General features: G+C 35.0%; 2 protein-coding genes across 2 annotated transcripts; one reads left to right on the forward strand and one right to left on the reverse strand.

Annotated features, from left to right (window-relative positions):
- Nucleotides 1–6,384: 6,384 nt before the first annotated feature.
- Nucleotides 6,385–7,790, forward strand: LOC117623153 (ribulose bisphosphate carboxylase small chain, chloroplastic). The gene is made up of 3 exons (XM_034354022.1): nucleotides 6,385–6,728; nucleotides 7,097–7,231; nucleotides 7,330–7,790. Exons 1-3 carry the CDS (start codon nucleotides 6,543–6,545, stop codon nucleotides 7,558–7,560), a joined length of 552 nt encoding a protein of 183 aa, XP_034209913.1. The 5' UTR covers nucleotides 6,385–6,542; the 3' UTR covers nucleotides 7,561–7,790.
- A 1,262-nt stretch (nucleotides 7,791–9,052) lies between these two features.
- On the reverse strand, nucleotides 9,053–11,038 carry LOC117621831 (zinc finger MYM-type protein 1-like). The gene has a single exon (XM_034352376.1). The coding sequence runs from the start codon at nucleotides 11,036–11,038 to the stop codon at nucleotides 9,053–9,055; it is 1,986 nt and encodes a 661-aa protein (XP_034208267.1).
- Between the last annotated feature and the right edge of the window lie 9,591 nt (nucleotides 11,039–20,629).

The raw sequence follows: 20,629 nt of genomic DNA on the forward strand, positions 1-20,629 counted from the left end.
AACAATATTTTTAAAGTTATTTTTAAACTCTTCCTATATCTATAATGTTAAAGGTTTTTTTAAACGAAAATTTTATAAATTGTTCGTATGACATATATGTTAATTCACGTGACAAATACAACGTGCAAGTAAGCGAAAAATGCGTCAATCGGGCTGCTTATCTGAATACATACTTTAAACCAACTGTTTTAGCATGTCGAAGAAAAATTAAAACAAAAAAAAATTGAATAAGCTCAGAGGGGTAAGCTAATTAATAAGCATAAGCATATAATGTATGGGGTTTGTTTGTGTGAAACAAGTGATCCACGACTCCTCCACGTTAGAGGGCTCTCACTTTCGGTGAGAGCCATTAGAAAAAATAAAATTGTCATATCTCGTTTGTCGTTCCGTAAGTCAACAAACATAAAACGGTTTCCTGAAAGGGGCGGTGAGAATCGGCACGTGTCGGTGGTCCACTCTTCATCTTTAATCATTTTCTTCTTCTTTTTTTTTTTTTTTTTTTTTTTTTTTTTTTTTTCTATGAATATTTGTCCAAGTCCACTAAACAAAGTTGCTTGTCTTTTTACAAATTATCATGCCCCATCATAGATATTTTGGGGAGCTACATAAATTCACAATTGAAAGTTGAATGCTACGCATAAATTCTTTTAGTTTGAGAAAATTCACAATTGAAAGTTGAATGCTACGCATAAATTCTTTTAGTTTGAGATTGTGAATTTGCTCTGATGCTGTTCTAGATATTCATTAAATTATAAAATTATAAAATGAATTACAATAAAGTAAATTATTTGAAAGAAAAAAGGAAAGTAGCAATAACAATAACCTTCGACTTCCCCTAACTTTTTGTGATACATCTATTGTTTAAGCATGTAGGATCTAGCATGTTTCTGAATGTGTTAGAAAATTCACATATGTGTTTTTGGATGACCATATAGAGGTGTTGGCGATGGTGATTGAGAGCTTCTACTTTGATTCTTTTTTAGGAAATTCCTAAACTGACTTAGAAAGTAAGTCTTTTAGTCGGTCTAGAGATTTTCGAGGCGCATGACAGCATTGAAAAATAATCATGTGCACAGATAACTCGACAAACACATGTTGTATTATTGTATATATAAATTTTATATTAGAAAAAAGTTGAAAATTTTACAACCATAAAAATGAAAAATCAGGCCTCAAAGAAAATACCATTTTATTTTTGTACTCTCTAACTTTTTATATATAATCAGTCACTGGAGACAGTACAAAAAAATAAAGTAGTAAATAGAACAATCCGGAATGCTGGTTTCCGAACTCCTTTTTAATGTAATCCAAAACTCAATAAGACGTTCCACCACTAAAGGAGTTCTTGAACAACTTTTACAAGTCGAAAAATTTGACCACCTTTAAGATGATTGGCCAGAAAAGAACAAAAACAATCCCCCTTATTAGACATCTGTGTGCATAAATAAAAGAAGCTTCCTAAGTTGGGAATGAAACGTGGCTTTGATTCGTGCATTTTGGTTGCTTTCACAATCTATCTAGAGAAATGGAAGATCTCTTCCTCCTCCCAAAAACCATTTGGTTTATGGACAAAGAAAGACTGGTCTTTTTCTTTGACCCCCTCTCCAACAGTATACACAATTCACCAACTTTTTCTGACTCTCTTGCCAATGAAATAAAGAGGGGATGCATTCGCATGTCATGGCATTTCTATAGTTCTTGGCAAAAACATGCATATGTAAAGTGTGTCACGCTCACAAATGATGGGTTCTTTCCTAATATGTGATTCAATATGTAGCAATATTATTATTCTTTGTATGACAGAGAAACAAACCTAAATATGCCATTTTTCAATACGATTACAGAACTATATGCATGCATTATTTGACTGATATTGATGAGCCAAATACATCAATTATAGTGAGTGACGTGAATCACGTGTAGTCTAATGAAGCATTGTATCTGAATAAATTGTTTGTTCTTTGTACCATATTCACATTAAAGCATCCAATTCAAGATAAGGGTGTTTGGACTTTAAGCATAAAAAGAGACCCTATATGTATAGAGGAGGCAATATATTAAAATTGTTGTACTATATAAATTGAAAGGCTCTCATTTTAAGTAAAGCTAGTTCGAAACTCCTATGGAAGCATGCACCGTCAAAGTTGAATAACAATTATTTCATACAATGACAGCAAAATACAAATTTAAAGAGAAAAAAAAGAAAAAAGGATCATGACAGAACTAACACATAGATCGATCATGCAAGAACTAACTTCCCACTAATTATTCTCTTTTTTTTTTTTTTTTCCTTTTTTTTTTTGGGTCAAAGTTAAGAAGGAGAGGTGTTCTCACACACACACACAATGTCAGGTACCATAAAGATTCGAACCTAAGATCATTAATCTGCACGTCAAGTCTTTTCCATTGATTTACAAGACAAGATTCTTTTTCCAATCGGGTACCCATTGACAAATCCTACTACTTATCCATTGATTGTCAGCCGGAAATTCTTGGGTATTTGATTGATGCATATAATTAGTCTGAAAACTCACGTAACCCATATATATATAAATATAATATATATTCTATCAACTGATATAGTCAATCAATATAATACTGATGAGTGGTGGTGGTGAGTGCATGAAATGGTTCTCATATATATAATGGAGTCCTCGTGGTGGAAAAAACCATGGTATTAATTAGTGAAATTCTAAAACAAAGACCCACCTAATAGCCTAATATAATCAACAATCATTCTAATTAATTACTTCCTTAATTATTAATAATATCTTTTGTTTTTTGATCAAGTTATTAATCATATCTTAGCCTCCAAACCTTTGTGCAAGCAATGTCTAGCACAATGTAGCTTGGACACGTGTCATGCATCCGATAGTACATACCTCATTATTTAGACCACTCTTATTAGTTAAAAATGGCCATTGACAGAGAATGCAGGAAGGTGTGTTCTTCTGCCATTGGCCAGTTAGAAAACATAGGTTTCCTCGAAACGAATTGAAGTGAAACCCTAGCTAATTGGCCAATTCGAGGAAGTGTTTTGCACTGACCAAAACGACATCATAATCATCCTCGTTGGCCCATTTTGGTAATGGCCTAAATATTTCAATAATAAAGTATATATATATGCATTTCAAATTCTCGATGCTCAGTTGAGGATTGGTTATGGCTGAAACAGGATGGTGGTCTCCACACACTTCCCTTTCAAGTTTCAGGGGTTTTGAGTGCATGGCAAACACAATCGTGAGTGTTTTCTGTACAGTTTCCTCCACCTTTTGTGTGCAGGGGGTGGTTGACAAAGATAAACTTCAGTATATAATATTGGAAGGTTGGAAAGTAAGAACAAACAGATAAATATAACTACAAGATATTTATTATATAACGACGACAAAATAAATACTTAATTGATCTCATGTGTGGTGGGCAGTCTCCAAGATGCAACAACCATCTTGTACGATTAGTTCAGATGCATCCCATTGGTTTCTATGAGATGGATATTCTTAGGAAGAGTTCAAAATGATTCTAATATATACCTTTATTTATAGGTTATGTTCTAACTTATGTTAAAACTTCAAGGACCGGTAGTGTAAGGGTCTTATAGTTTAAGTGGTTAAAAGTATTAACTTATTTAATCAAAACTCTAGGTTCGATTCTCCCCTCCTTCAATATCGCCTATCACAAAAAACTTCTAGGACTAATTGGACTAAAGCAAAGAATCCAATTAATAGTTGGCTGGAGGACTAATATAAAGAATCTAAATAAATGGAAAATTCAATAGTCTAATAAAAAAGAACTTAAAAACTAAACATTTCTAATTAGAAAGAAAAATTTGCATAAATACCACCTGAACTAATAAGGTTGTGAGCAGTTATCACCCAATGGAACATTTTCGACGGTTTGCTACTCAAAACTTCACTATTTCGTCTAATTTTTCGTAAAAAAGTTTGTTATACATACAAACATGTACATGTAGTCAAATTCAAATTAGTCATAAACTTTAATTAAATCGAAATAGCTAACTGAACAAAAATCGAAAATTAACTCAAAAATATGGAAACTAAACCAATTGAAATATACTGTAAATCACCCAACTGAAAAATAGCAAACCAAACAATTATGGAAATTCTTTGATTTGGTTTTGGTAAGCCCTATCACAGATTATAACCCGCCGAATGACAAGCTTAAAAATGACAAAGTCCAGGAATTGTAATCAAGCGGCGGATCATCTTGCGTCGCTGGCACTATCGAGGAGGAGTACAGAAGTTTGGGTTGAATGGCCCCCCACCTCTCTTGTGCACATCCTTTGCAAGGATGGACTCCCTTGTCCTCACCATGCCTAATTTGGCTGTTGATTGGTCTTGAATCGTTTTGACATCCTTATGGTTGGATTGTCTTTCTGGCGCTTTTCTTCTTGATCAGTCTAAATGTATTGTTTCTTTTATGGACTCTCTACGCATTGTCTGTTTCCTTGCATGGACAGACTTGTTTTCCTCTGTATGGGCGTGGGCCTCTTGTTTAGGGGTTTCTTATGCTTTGAATATAAGATCTTTTCGACCCCAAAAAAAAATACAATAATAAGACAAAGCCCCCTAATCGACATACCGAAGAAATTTAGTACCCCATTTCACAAGTAATAGCTTTTAATATATGATAAAAGCAGCCATCTTCACTTATATAAATCTATCTTGACCTCGTATGCTTGACAATGTATACATGGTATGCGCCCTATCAAAAGGGGATGACAATAGTTGGAAAAAAAAATAAAAGGGAACAAAAATAGTTCAATAAAGAAATAAGATTTAAAAAGAGAATGTAATGCCAACGGGATCCAGTCTAGTGGAAAAGAGCATTGATTTGCAGAATAAAGGTCTCACATTTGAATCTCCACAATATCATAGTTGTGTGTGTGTAAGAAATCCCCCTCCTATATAGTTTAAACTATCGCTTCTACTAAAAAAACAAAAACAAAAAACAAAGAGAATGCAATGAATGATAGGCCTGCGAACATGGAGGCCAGGCAATGTGTGTACTGTTGAATGTAGACCCATTACGACATTTAGGCCCAAATGTAAGGGCCTTCTACCATTTTTCTATTGGATGTATTATTTCTACAAGAATTGATTTTTCTTGAGCCCATTACCAATACAAGAGGCCCAGAATCTGGCTTTCCACCTTTCACTAACTATAGATTGATTAGAAAAAAAATGTCTTTCTGCCGCAGATGCAGCAACATCCACACAACTTCCCCTTGTTGCTTTACTTATCTATAATGCATGATTTATGGCGTAAATGCATGGAATCCACACTTTTGAAATTTGTCCTCATTATCCAGCAAAAAATTTCCCCACTCTGAATATTGACAGGTTTTTCTAATTTCTTTTGGGTGTCGAAATGCCCTCTCTTGAATGGCAAATGTTTGTGTAGATGTGAGTTAAGTCAGTTGGCCAAGATAGTGTGTCTATCCTCTTGCTCCAGAGTTCGATTATCCTCCCCACACATTAGAGTAGTTTAGAATATCACTTTGTTGAAAATCAATAAAACAATATGACAGAGTTCTTTCCTTAGAATGAGCCTTTTCTCAGCCATTGGGCCAGTTTCTCTCTCTCTCTCTCTCTCTCTCTCTCTCTAACTAGGCCAATGCTCAATGAACTTATGCCAGATCACAATGCTCTCATATATTTCATAGCCGGGCAATATTTTCTTGGAAGTCCTAGTGTTGCATCCAATCCGTTAATTGGCCAACAAACTTCTTTTTAGGAATTGGTGAAGCAAGGTGATTTATGACCATGGCATAGACCAAAGCGAATTGTTCCCACCCTTACTATTTAGTTGTTTTTCATTCGACAAAAAAATATGGTGAGTGCTAAAGAAAAAAGAACAGCAAACTGTGATAAGTAGCACCACAACTTGACCACTAGCTATAATCACCTACCAAGTGAAGAAACATTCTATCTAATCTTTTACATACATATTCGATTTCTTGTTTGACGCCGGAATTAACCTTACCCTAGACCATTACATGTTTAATACGAACTACCACTTCAGTAAAGGGTCTACTGTAAAAAGTGAAAAGTTACCACCTAACGAAAAGTAAAAGTGAAGAATTACCCATATAGGATTTGAAAGGAGGAACGGGGTCTATAACATAAAGACAACATACTAGGATGAGAGGGCATGGCATGAAAAAGACCGCAAGGGAAAAACTGACCAAGAAAACGGTGAACCACCATCACTCATTCACGCTCTCCCTTGGATTAGATAAGATAATGGAGCGCCTTCCACGTGGCACAGTCATAGTGGTGCCTAACGATAAGGCTAGCATTCAAAATGTTCCTCTGCTTCATGTGGTCTATATGGTGTAATGTCAGCATTTTTATGATCCAAAGGTCCAAATTTGATTTCAGTAAAGTAAATGGAATTTGGACCCTAGGATGTGAAATAGCTAGTCAGACCACTATATATAGGAAGGCTGAACAGAAGCTGTGCAACTCAACTGAAAAGTAAAGACCTCTAGCAAAGAAGAGGGCTAAAGAGAGCACAGAGCAATGGCTTCCTCCATGATTTCTTCAGCTACCGTGGCTTCGGTTTACGCTGACCGTGCTGCCCCGGCACAAGCTAGCTTGGTTGCACCATTCACTGGCCTCAAGTCTGCCTCAGCTTTCCCCGGCACCAAGAAGACCAATGACATCACCTCCATTGCAAGCAATGGTGGAAGAGTGCAATGCATGAAGGTAAGACTACTTATCAACATGTTGCTACAATTAATTTACATTCAAAACAATATACCCAAATGCATGTTGAAGTAACTACTTCACGGGGAACGGAAATACATAACTTGTGAATATACAAATGAATAGTCTGGATTACAGTATGATAACCTAATATGTCGCAAAAAAATACAACTTTTTTCATAATCGTAGCATATTTACATACCCACTATTAACTATATTTAAAGAAAATGTAGTTTATTTCCAAGCTTACCAATCCTTTCGTGTGCTTCCTGGCCGCTAATTACTAATAGTTCCTCTATTTTGTTGGCCAAGAAGGTACTAATCGAAGTACTAGAACATCAATTTATCGAATATTTTGATTGATACAGGTTTGGCCAACAGTTGGACTGAAGAAGTTCGAGACTCTCTCCTACCTTCCACCACTCTCTCCTGAGTCTTTGGCCAAGGAAGTAGACTACCTTCTCCGCAAGAACTGGGTTCCCTGCTTGGAATTTGAGTTGGAGGTTAATAATTTCTTTTTATAAACTTATTTATATATGTTAGCTTCATGTAATATTTGTTTGCTGACTTAATTTTCTTGAACAAAATTGTGGTTATATAGAAGGGATTTGTGTACCGTGAGAACCACAGGTCACCAGGGTACTATGATGGAAGGTACTGGACCATGTGGAAGCTGCCCATGTTTGGATGCACAGACTCTTCCCAAGTGTTGAAAGAGCTCGAGGAGGCCAAGAAGGCTAACCCCAACTCTTTCATCCGTATCATCGGATTCGACAACGTTCGTCAAGTGCAGTGCATCAGTTTCATCGCCTACAAGCCTGCAGGCTACTAATTTCAAGTTTCATGATTTTTATTTTATGTTGTTTGTGGCTTGTTAGCCAAGGGTCTCAGTGGTTTGTTTAAGTCTGTACTTAATTAGGCCTTTCAAGACCTTTGTTGGTTTCCTTTCTTTCCCTTTTTCGAGACAATTTCCTTTGTTTTCGAAGTTGGTGTTTTTCGGATTCATAATGTGGTGGTGTTGAGAATATTCATGAATAAAATGATATCCGTCTTTTATGTTCAGTCCGAATAAAGCTACATGTAGCATGTTTATTAATTACATTACTAATCACATCTCTCGTTTCTTATTAAGACACATACATTCACGCGCATATTTATATCTCACTTTGTGAGAGGTGTGGTGAACAATGTTATTGGTAATAATGTAATAATAGTTTTATTGTTTTCTAATTAGCATTTTAATTCAGTTTCTAATTTCCTTTATGAGTTTGGGAATGTACACAGATGATGGTGAATTATACTGGGGAAAGTTGAAATTTGTTCTGAAGATTACTCAAGGTGAATAAGATCTCTTCAATGATTTGCTCAAAATACTTCTCTTAAATGCAATTGTTCATGAAAACAATTTAGCCAGATAAGTAACTAAAGTCAGTATAAAATTAAAAATTACCAACAAATTGCAGTATTTGTATGTACCCAAAAGGAAAAACAACAAAAGCTTTCTCAAGTCTGTTTAAATTGGATATATTCAAACAAGATATACAACTTTTTAAGCTCAATCCTACGTTTTCTATTGAAGCATGAGTTTATAACTAAGCAGAACATTAAAGTCGTTAACCACGTCATAAGCCCTCAGGTTATAGATGGGTACCAAATTACAAAATCACAACTTAAGCTCAGTCCTACTTTGATGGCACATTTTTTGAGCCAGAATTCAGCTACTAATTGCTAACTTAATTCTTGCAATATTTCTTTATTTTTATTTTGAAATTCAATAAAACCTTCTTCAAGCACTTGTGCGCTTCTATCAATTTCGTATCACACATTTTTTCAATTGACCGACTCATTTTCTTGGACCCTAGATAGCTACACTTGTGGACATGCATTTCTCCAGATAAAGAAACAGATAAGCTGGGTCATTTCAAAGTCGCCGCACTAAAATTACAACTTTACCCTAAACCCTATATTCATATCCACACAGAAATTTCGAAGCTGGCTTCCAACCGTGTTTTGTGTTTACACGAGCTTGATGACGACCAGGGCCGGCCCTGGGTGATTTAAGGCCTAGGGCCGAAGTTCAAGAATGTGCCCTTTATAAACAAATAAATAAATATAATTACAATTTTTTATCAAATAATAAATTTTATTAAAATTATAAGAGTTTACAATCAATAATATAGAAAACTTTGGGCCTCAAACGAAGGAAAAAGAGTACCCGATTGAAAACATTACAATCAATAACAAATTAACTTGCATGTCCCTATGCTTCACCTTCATATGCACCTACAAAATAAAAATAGCAATGAAATCCTAATCACAAAAGATCACTTAAAATGTCTTCTTGTTGCAGTTTTAGAAGCAAAATCATCAATTATACTATCATATTTAATGTTTTCCAACATGTCTCTTTCAATGCATAATATAGCTAGTCCATTTAGCCTATCTTGAGCCATGGTGGTCCGCAAATAAGATTTTAATAATTTTAATTTAGAAAAACTTCTTTCAGCAGATGCCACAGTCACAGGTATAGTCAGTAATATCCTATAAGCAACCATTACATTTGGAAACATATCCACACTCTTCACAAATTCTAGAATTTTAATGGATGTCCATGGTTTATCTGTTTCAATTGCTTCACTTGGTAACATCACTTGCAACACCTGTAATTCTGACTCTAAATCTCTTGCATCAATATCAGTATCATTGTCATTTTTTAAAGCATTTTCAAGATTCAAACAAGAGCTTCTCAATTCATTTTCATCCAAAGAAGTCAATTTTGCAGCATCAAATAAGAACCCAAAAATAGATTCAAAGATATGCAATTGTTCAAACCTACTTTTCAATTCACCAAGAGCAATATCCACTATGACAAGAAAGTAATCAGTTCTAAAGGATTCTTCAGATGATTGTTGTTCCCTCTCATTATTGGAAATCTCATCAAAATGTCTCTTTCTACAGGTTTGACGTTTTTTAAGAAATATAGGCTCAATTTCCATATCTAATGCAATTACTTTAGCATCAATCATGGCAGAAGTAAACCCATTTATCCTATAGTTTTCAAAAAATGAAACGAGTCCTTCTAATTGTCTTACAGCAACATCAAGACGCATGTCTTCAGATTGTAATTTTTTACTAACTAAGTTAATCTTGTGCAAAATGTCATACCAAATAACCAAGCTTAATATAAACTCGAAACTTGAAAGCTCTCCTGATGCTAAACTTTCAGCATCCCTACTCAATTTAGCATCTTCACTAATTTCAGCTAATTTAAATAAAGCTTCTCTGATTTTAGAAGCTTGAGATTTTATTGCTTTAACACTTTCTATGTGACTTTCCCAGCGTGTAGTTGACAATGATTTCAAAGTTAAACCATCAATATAATCAAGTAACACATTCCACCTTTTTGTTGAATTAGAGAATACCGTATATATGCATTGACATGCTCCAAAAAAGGATTTTGCTTTGACACATGACTTGGCCATATCACAAAGTATTAAATTAAGACAATGAGAACCGCATGGCATGTAAAACGCTCTAGGATTTATATCAAGTAATCTTTTTTGTACACCCATATTTTTCCCTTTCATATTTGATCCATTATCATAGCCCTGCCCCCTTACATCATCAATATTTAGTTCAAGCTTTTTTATTACATCTTGCAATTCATTAAAAATTCCTAATCCAGTTGTATCTTGCACAATTAGAAACTCTAAAAAGTACTCTTCTATATTTATCGGAGTACATGAAACATCTACACACCTTAATATTAAAGTCATTTGTTCTTTGTGACTTGCATCAGGAGTACAATCAAGAATCACTGAAAAATACTTTGCCTCTTTGACTTTTTTAATAATTATTTGTTTAACATTTGATGCTAAAATATCTATCAACTCATTTTGAATTTTATGGCTAAGATAATGATAATGAATTTTCTTATCTTGAATGAGACGAAAATGATGTTGCATTACTGGATCAAACTCTGAGATCATTTCAAGTAGGCCTAAAAAGTTACCATTGCCATCTTCAAAAACTTTTTCATTTGTTCCACGGAATGCCAAATTATGTGTAGCAAGACATTTCACAACATCAATGATTCTTACCATAACATTTTTCCAGTGTAATGTATCTTTCTTGATTAGCTCTTGTAGTTCTTTATCAATTGTTTGACTTGTTTTCAATCTTATTTGCAACTCAACACAAGACCTCAAGTTAGTAATGTGTTCAATACTTTTTTCATGTTGTTTAAGCTTATCACCAAGATGTTTCCAGTCTCTAGATCCTTCACTTGCTAACTGACTTCTAGCATGCATTGTTTTAAACAGCTTACAACAGAAACAAAACACTTTATCCAACTCCTTTGAGTACACTAACCATTTTCTATCATGAGTCTCCCCATTTGGTAATGTTCGAAGATAAAAATGTGAAGAAAAATGTCTGCATTGTTCATCAATAGGGAATTTGTGATTATTTTCTCTTATAGGACCATTTTCTAAAAGTAAATCCCTCATTTTTAGATCAAGATTATCCCAGACTCTTGGATCATAAATGTTCAAATTAGTTTCATTTTCATTTTCATTTGTGTTCTCATTTTCATTATGTTCTTCAACTAAATTTGGTACTTCACGGTTCAAATTAGTTTCAATTTCATTTTCATTTTCGTTCTCCTTTTCATTTATGTCATTTTCATTATGTTCTTCAGCTAAATTTGGTGCCTCACTATTTTTAAGGAAATATTTATTTAAAGATCCTCTTAGGTTTTGAGCAATTTCTTCTTCCTTTTTCTTTTTTTGTCTTTTGAGATTTCCAGAAAGTTGCTTTTTAGAAAACATTTTAAAAAATTTATCATAAACACACAAGCAATCAAGAACAATAAAAGTAAAACTAATTAAATGAAGACAAAGAAAGAACAATAAAACCTGTATTTTGGGTCCTGTATGCTGTGCTCTGGTGTTGGTGCTCTCAATTTCGGAGAGAATAATCAGCTTCCAACTCAAAGTATAGCTTTGTTCCTTCCTTCCACACTTAGTTCCAGAGAGAATTAGAAATAAAAATCGATTTCAAGCCAAACTGCAGACAGAGAGGTTTTGCTTCTTGGGAAAACAATAAGGACGTTGACTTTGTTTTCTTCTAGATCTGTTGGCATCCTTTTTGTATTATTGTTTTACAATACCAAGTAAAACTCTTAACTAATATCACATATGCCCTTCAACTATATATATATGGACTAAAAAAATTTTGTGTGCCCCAATCAATTGTGGGCCCCGGGCGATGGCCCTAGTTGCCCTGACCAAGGGCCGGCCCTGATGACGACCCTCCAGATGAAATTAGTGATTTGTTAAAGAATGAACCAGTCTGGTGTGAAATGACCAAAGGCAGTTGTCATGCAAAGCCAGAAGAAGAAAAAAAAAATAACGGACAATCATGCTAAAATATGAAAATTATGAGAGAATATTTGTTTGTGGGAATTTTCTGTGTATTCTTTTCCTTGTAGGAGGTCATATTTATAATACAACGAGCCCTGAATGGACAAGTAAATAATAAATTCCTAAATCTATTTACAGTAAGAAATCATGAATTAAAGTAAATCAATTACAATTATAATAGGAATTCTTGGTGTGTAAGGAAAGGAAGTCAATATCCACAAGTCACGCCAACACTCCCCCTCACGTTGGTGCATAGATGTCGCCAATGCCCAACTGATCTAGTGAATTGTGGAATGCTTTACTGGAAATTGCCTTTGTCAAAATATTCCCCAATTGATCCTCGGATTTCACAAAAGGAAACTGAAACACTTTAGCCTCAAGCTTCTGTTTGATGAAGTGTCAATCCACCTCAACATGTTTAGTACGATCATGTTGAACCGGATTCTGTGCAATGGCTATAGCAGCCTTGTTGTCACAAAAGAGATTCATTGTGGATGTAGGTTTATACCCAAGTTCAGTAAGCAACTTTCTTAACCAAAGAAGTTCACAAATTCCTTTAGTCATGCCTCTGAACTCGGCTTCTGCACTGGATAAAGCTACTACATTCTATTTCTTGCTCCTCCATGTCACCAAATTACCTCCCACGAATGTGAAGTAACCCGATGTGGATTTTCTATCTATTACATTACCTGCCCAATCTGCATCTGAATAACCATCAATATTTAGATGACCATGCTTTGAGAACATAAGTCCTTTTCCAGGTGTAGACTTCAAATATCTAAGTATCCGAAGAACTGCATTCATGTGGTCTTCACTTGGAGATTGCATAAATTGACTGACAACGCTCACCGCATAAGCAATGTCTGGTCGAGTATGTGACAAATAGATCAATCTTCCCACTAACCTTTGGTATCTTTCTTTGTTAGTTGGAACTTGATCCGAATATTCTCCAAGATGATGATTCTGAACAATAGGAGTGTCCGTAGGTTTACAATCTAGCATTCCTGTGTCTGTCAACAAGTCCAAGACATATTTCTTTTGAGAGAGATATATGTCTTGCTGCGATCGAGCCACCTCAATTCCCAAGAAATACTTGAGCCCACCTAGATCCTTCATCTCAAACTCCGTAGCCAGATAGTCTTGTAGCTGTGATATTTCCTGTTTATCATTCCAAGTAATAATCATATCATCAACATAGATTATTAATGCTGTTACCTTCCCTTTTCGATGTTTCAAGAACAAAGTATGATCTGAGTTGCACTGTTTGAAACCATTGTTCTTCATTGCCATGGTGAACCGTCCAAACCATGCACGTGATGACTGTTTCAATCCATAGAATGTTTGGTGGCTTCCCACGATTTTGCCTGAAAGGTAATTGATATCCAATAGTTTTATCATCTAAATGCATAAGTCTAGTAGGAGTAGTTACCTCGAGGATATTCTCAGAAGATTGGTATGTTGGTACTGTTGAGTTAGAGGGGGGTCTTCATCTTGTTGTTTTGTACTGTCTGTAGGTGTGAGACTCGGATCAGAAGTATCTTCGTATGGATCAGGTAAGTCAGGCAATTGATCGCTTTTTGACAGAGAGTAATCTCGTGCTCCATACTCGGGATGATCAATCATTTCTGTACATAGGAGAATTTCTTTGTTTTTCAAGTTGCTCCAATTCTGCTCTTCACTTTGTATCTCCCCATGAAGCGTAGAATTGGATGATGGGTCATGGAAGAACAGCTCAGATTCCAGAAAGGTCACATCCAAAGTAACATAGGTTCGTTGGGTAAGAGGGTGATAACAGCGGTAGCCTTTCTCACATCCAAAGTAACATAGGTTCGTTGGGTAAGAGGGTGATAACAGCGGTAGCCTTTCTGATGAGTGACATAACCCATAAAAACACAACGAAGCGCACAGGGATCAAGTTTGCTACGTTGATTTTTGTGGAGATGAATGAAAGCCACACATCCAAAGATTCGGGGTGTGAGTTCCAAAACAGAGGGCAGAGAAGAATGTGGATTTGAGCATTAAATTGAGTTTTCATCTGTTTGTGGAAGGACTAAAAACGGGAAAACACTTTGTTTTTATTCTTCAGCAAACAAAGTCATGTCATCCGTGTACAATCATCGATGAATGTGACAAACCTTCGAACACCAGAAGGAGCAGTGATAGGCGAAGGTCCCCAGACATCAGAGTGAATTAACGTAAATGGAGTAGTACACTTGTTCGTACTCAACGGGTAGGGCACACGGTGACTTTTGGCCAAAATACAAGTATTACATGTGAAGTCGGAGTCCTTGAAACCTGAGAATAGATCTGGTATAAGATGCTTCATATAACTAAAAGACAGATGTCCCAATCGACTGTGTCACAACCAGATTTGCTTTTGTTTGCTATCAAAGGGATGTGTCACACTGTTAGCCACGCTGGGACTAAAGTCATCGACATAATATAGCCCCCCTCTCTTAGTATCACGACCAAGAATCTCCTTAGTGTGAATATCCTGAAGCAAACAAAAACTCGAGTAAATGAGTACATAACAATTCAATTGTTCAGTAAGCTGACTAACTGACAACAATTCAGTAGATAAAGATAGAACAAGTAAAGTATTAAACAGCGTGAGAGAGGATGAGAGTGCAACAGTGCCAGCCCCTGTCACAGGATAAGTAACACCATTGGCATTTGCAATACAGGTTCGTCGAGGTTGTGTAGTATTCAGAAAATCATCAGGATCAAATGTCATATGATCAGTTGCACCGGAATCAATTATCCAGCTACTGGAATCAATCTTATCGGAAGTATGGAATCCATAACCAGTACCATTACTGGTCATATTGCATTGTCCTTGATTTGTAAGAGTAGCCCACCAATCGAGGTAGCCATGCAATTTAAAATAAGTCTCACAAGTGTGTCTCGGATCACCACAATATGCGCAATCTGGTCCATGTGTCGGGGTTGTTAGTCGAGAAGTCATAATCTGTGCAGCGGAAGATGCATAGGATACAAGTTGAGTAGGAATTTGGATCGGAATCTGAGCCTGAGTCGGGGCAGGAGTTGGAGTCGAAATCGGGATCGGGGTCTAAATCAGAGACAAATTCGGGGTCGGGGTCATCATCGGAGTGGGGGTCTGGGTCGTCTTCATAGTCGAGGTAGGGGTCGTCGTCGTCATAGTCGGGGTCGGGGTCAGGGTCGTCAAAAGATGATCCTGATTCTGGATCGGGTTCGGGGTCAAAGTCTGCATCTGTAAGAGCTGAGCCATCTGGCCACTCAACTCAACGATGGTTGGTTGAGAATGAGAGAAGGAGTCGGTGGTGCTACCTCCATGAGGGTTGAAAAAATCATCAACCCCCATAGCGGCGGCGGGGGTTTGAAACTAGAGTCAGTAATTCCAAAACTTGGCTCTGATATCATGCTAAAATATGAAAACTATGAGAGAATATTTGTTTGTGGGAATTTTCTGTGTATTCTTCTCCTTGTAGGAGGTCATATTTATAATGCAACGAAACCTGAATGGACAAGTAAATAATAAATTCCTAAATCTATTTATATTAAGAAATCATGAATTAAAGTAAATCAATTACAATTCTTGGTGTGTAAGGAAAGTAAGTCAATATCCAAAAGTCACGCCAACAAATCATTGTGTTAAATTAATTATCCAAATCATTCAATCTTTATGTTTTTTTTTTAATGATTATTCATGTAAAAAAAAAACTAAATCGGAAATTGTTTAGACATTTAGGTACGTAGGATGTGTGCACTTTTCTTACATGAAATATAGGAATTGAAAGAAACCCAACTGTTTTAATCCAAAGGGAAGGCTAAATCTCATGAAACCAAAGAGAAAAAGATTTGCGTACGAATCGAAGAAAATAAATAAAAATATGCTTGAAAGAGGTAATCTTACAACAGGAATGAATATCATGGGGAATGAATAAACTTCACAATACTCAAAGAAAATCTCGTTGTGGTGTGAAACTTATTCTGTCCTCAACGACTCATTTCTGGTGTTTTCCAAGACATAGTAGCTTGATTTATTTATAGTGAAATATGACAAAATTTCCAACAAAATTATGGAAACATAATTAATCGTATCCACTATTGGGATATTTTTTACATAACATTTCTAAATTTTCCTATAAAAAAAATAACATTTATAAATTTGATAAATATACCTAGATGCGAATTTTACGATGTTGCAAAATTAATTTTTTTTTTCCATATTTAAAAAATTTATGTTATTCACCAACCACCATAACTCTAGTGGCAAGTGTACTTATTACTAAGAATGAGGGAAGTTATGAATCAGGAAAATTAAGAAAGGGAATAAGGAATTGGAATTGAAATCGGATCAACTACTCCCCCAGTTGATCTGATTTCTAATTTTAAGGGTATTTAATGACGAATTTTAACATGAAATTTACATAATTTTTTTATTCCTTAATGGAAGTGGCCGACAGCCCTAGCCCACTTCGTCCTTTCCATCATGTGGCTTGCAGCTGAGTTGGATTTGGGCTCCACATAATTTCCGCCAGGATTGCAATTTGGTCTTATATTCCACTCGAAACCCCAATAGGGCCAAGTTTTAGTCCGCTGCTATACTTGGGTTGGACAACCATTCTAGGACACGAACATTGTTAAATTGCTCTTCATTGTTTTTATGGGCAAATATCATTAAAATTATAAACCGAAGAAAAATTATGTGAAAAAATTAATTCCTTTGATCAAAATTGTAAAAACAAAAAGTAAACATATCAAATAATGGTTTCCAGTTCTGTATGGGACATTGAAAAATAAAAAGAAAAAGAAAGACTATTGAGAGTTTGAGAGAGATGATTTTAAGTTTAATGTGTTCAAGATGGATGGAGACAAATAATTGGGTAGAGTACGAATTTTTTATTTATTTATACAAGCCATATTGGAAGAGAGAATCGAACTTAAGACCTCAGTTGCATGAGTAAACATCCTTAACCACTTGACCCACAAATCCCTTGCTTATAATTTTCTTTTTTGTTGTAAATCCGTGATAAGATGGATGCCCACTCTAAACCCACCATACCTACATACACTATGTAATATCTACCTCTCCCACTACACCTTTGTGATGTGATTGAAACCTACTACTTATGTAGTAAACTATGTATTTCCTATGCCTATAAATAGGCACCAAAGATGAATGAAAAACACACAAGACTAGATGAGTGGAAACTCATGGTTGAGCTCTTGAGAATTGTTCTTCCAAATTTCTCTCCAAAATCCTCTTAATTCTATAACACGTTATCAGCACAACTTGCTCACCAACCAAGGTTCTTGGAGAGTTTGAATCTTGGTATATCTCTTCCTTATTATTCTTATTGAATTTCAATTAATTTGTTTTACTAACATCCATATATGCTAATTTATGAAGTTTATGGCTAATTCTTTCTTTGCACAAGGATCCTCTAAAGTTGAAGGCAAAAATACATATAGATGCTATAAAAGAAATTTTTGTTTCTCATGTTTAATTGATCACAGCTTTCTTACCTTTTTGAGCAGGATCTTCATCTTGTATATGTTATTCAATATAACATAAACATGCTTATTGCTTTAAATATATATATAGTTTAGGGTACTTATATGCGCGCGCGCACACACACATATATATATATATATATATATATATTATAATATATGGTAATATATTATACCTATATATAGGTGGTGGTTTTATTCCCATATTTACCTTTTATTTAAAGTATGAAGTAAAATTAGTACCCATACAAGCACATTTATTTTATCATCACATTTACTTGTTATTTAAAGTATGGAGTAGAATTAGTATCCATACAAGCACATTTATTTTATCGTACGTTTACTTTATTATTTAAAGTGTGATGCGGAATTAATGTCCATACAACAAGCAATTTACTTTATGAATTTATTTTACTACACATTTACTTTTATTTAAAGTGTAGTTGCTGGTATTAATTGTGTGTTATGATGAGTTTTATAGCATACACAGATCAAGACTAGAAGTTCCTTGATCCTCATCATACAACTACATCCGGACCTGAAGATCCTTGATAATGATAATAATATGAGAGCTGAAAGTCTCTTCGGTACTATATTTGTAAATAAGTGATTGGACCTGAAAATCCTTGATCCTTGACATGTAAATAAGGACATGAAGTTCCTTGATAATGTAATAGTACCGTATACATGAAAAGTGTCGTACACATAAATAGTAAATGTAATGGCAAATGTATTATGAACAGTAACTGTGTATGCGAATGGTGTCGTACACATGAATGGTAATTGTACTGGCAAATGTATTGTATACTTGAATTTAAACCGTATTCATGACTTGATGAATAGTATCATATACATGAATAGTGATGTATGCATGAATAGTAATCATTTTGGGTGAACCGTCAATATATATATAAAGGGACATGCAGTTCCTTAAACTCATGTATGAGCAGTTAAATGAGTTGTCAAAAGTTCCTGAAAAATATGGACAGCTTGAAATATGTACAAGAAATTATAAGAATGTCCATACCATGAGAATATGTGATTTTGTGACATGCAGTTCCTTAAACTCATGTATGAGCAGTTAAATGAGATGCCAGAAGTTCCTAAAATATATGGACAGTTATGTGAGGGCCAAAAGTTCTGAAATATGTACAAGAAATTATAAGAAAGTCCATACCATGAGAATATGTGATTTTGGTCCGAAGTACAAAATCTAGCAATGTTGAGAAGTTGAAGTTCTAACAATTAAATGGACAACCCTTGATGTATTATTACAAGTCGTGGTATACCACATATTTCTTTGGCATAAGAAAATGATGAAGCTTGATTTTATCACACCTTAAGAAGAAATATATTTTGTGAATCTTGGTTGTTAAAGATTCACCGTGAAATGAATAATATCATGATAAACCTTAAAGGATGAAATGAGGCTCCCCATATTTTGTTATATTATATGATTTGGGCCGAAAGCCCATGGATCCCAATATGTCAAAAATCCCAAACCTGAAGTTTTGGGTATATAATAGTTCATGCTCTTCACTACTATATTACAATATTATCATGGCTTTTCCTCAATTTATATTTCATGCCTATTTGAAAAAGGCAATTAAATTATGAGGTTGTATTTAACCCGAGCCAGAAGTTCCTGGCACACATGCGTTGAAATATATAATTTGAGAGATTTAATGTGATCATTTTGAAAAGACGTACAGGTGCAAGTTTAAGAATTTGCCCAATTATTATTAACAGAAAGAGAGTATACAACAGATAAATTGTTTTCACCTGTAAGAAATAAAGCAGACTTTGTAAAATCTATCAAGCTGCATTATGGCTTAGAAGTTCCGGGAGAAAGAGAACAACGCCTCTTGAGCTTAGCCATGAGCCTCTCTTGGTCTTTCAGAATCTTTTCATTGGAAATCTGCAACATGTCGAATTTTGTCTGCGTATCTATTGAGTATGAACTCACCAGTTTCAACAAAGTCTTATTTTCCTTTTTAAGGTTTTCAACCTCTTGCTAAGAATTATGAAGCATTCTCCGAAGAGATGAATTTTCAGTCTTCAGCTCCTAAATCTTGTTTGCTTTGGCAAGCAAACGATGAGCCATGTTAGAAACAAAAGCAGCACTATGAATGCTAAAAGCCATTGAGTCATCAATAACCTTTTTGTCAGACCTTCCCATTAATAATATCTCATCCATTGGAGTAAGGAAATTCCTATCTACTATGATAGCAGTTGTATCATTCATCATAACAGAATCATTAACCGTGGGATGACGATTTTGGGATACAAAGGATGGACGCTAGACTTTGGTGTCATGAGTTGTTTTAGGAGCAATATTTAAATTGAAATGTTTTGGGCGAGAAGAAGAGGAAGTCATTTTAAAGGTTTCAAGGAAAGTCTTAGAAAAGCTAAACTTTCAGAAAATGGAAGGAATTTGAGTTATTCCAATTAGGTCATACAAAGACAATATCTATAAGCAGAAATGTGGCAATATTTCTAGGATCCCAATATGTCCTTTTACTTTTCCAAATTCCAAAACTTCACGTGGCTTTCATTAATGTCTGTCGGCACTTTAATAGTTTCAAGGACTATTTTTGTCAAATTGATCTTCCTTTTATGGATTTCACGGTGTCACTTTTTCAAAAGTGTCTCGAGAACTTCAAAAGTTTTTGTAGTTAATTTGAAATTTAACGTCTCACACTATTCCTTTTCTTGTGTATAAATATGTTACTAACAAACTTCATTGCAGATCACATCTTATCCAAATGGTAGAATATCAACTTGTTTTTCCTATTAGTGAGCACTTGATGTGCTTGAGAAGCGAGACTATCTCTGATCATTTCTTTAGAAAGCGAGACAATCCCTAATCACGCCTCTTGTGATCTCAAGGGACTGTAGGGCAGTCAAGAACGAGCACATCGCTCTAATCTCCTGAAGTTCTCCTAGGCTAGGAGAAATAAGAGTTTGTTGTCTGTTACC

This window comes from Prunus dulcis, chromosome 3 (assembly GCF_902201215.1).
Source record: "Prunus dulcis chromosome 3, ALMONDv2, whole genome shotgun sequence".
NCBI classification, from domain to species: Eukaryota; Viridiplantae; Streptophyta; class Magnoliopsida; order Rosales; family Rosaceae; genus Prunus; species Prunus dulcis.

Excerpts from the sequence above, each read along its gene's own strand:
- LOC117623153 (XM_034354022.1), top strand. The coding sequence starts at position 6,543 with ATGGCTTCCTCCATGATTTCTTCAGCTACCGTGGCTTCGGTTTACGCT. Across the intron at positions 6,729-7,096 it reads GAAGAGTGCAATGCATGAAG|GTTTGGCCAACAGTTGGACT; the intron begins GTAAGACTACTT and ends TGATTGATACAG. Across the intron at positions 7,232-7,329 it reads GCTTGGAATTTGAGTTGGAG|AAGGGATTTGTGTACCGTGA; the intron begins GTTAATAATTTC and ends GTGGTTATATAG.
- LOC117621831 (XM_034352376.1), bottom strand. The coding sequence starts at position 11,038 with ATGCATGCTAGAAGTCAGTTAGCAAGTGAAGGATCTAGAGACTGGAAA.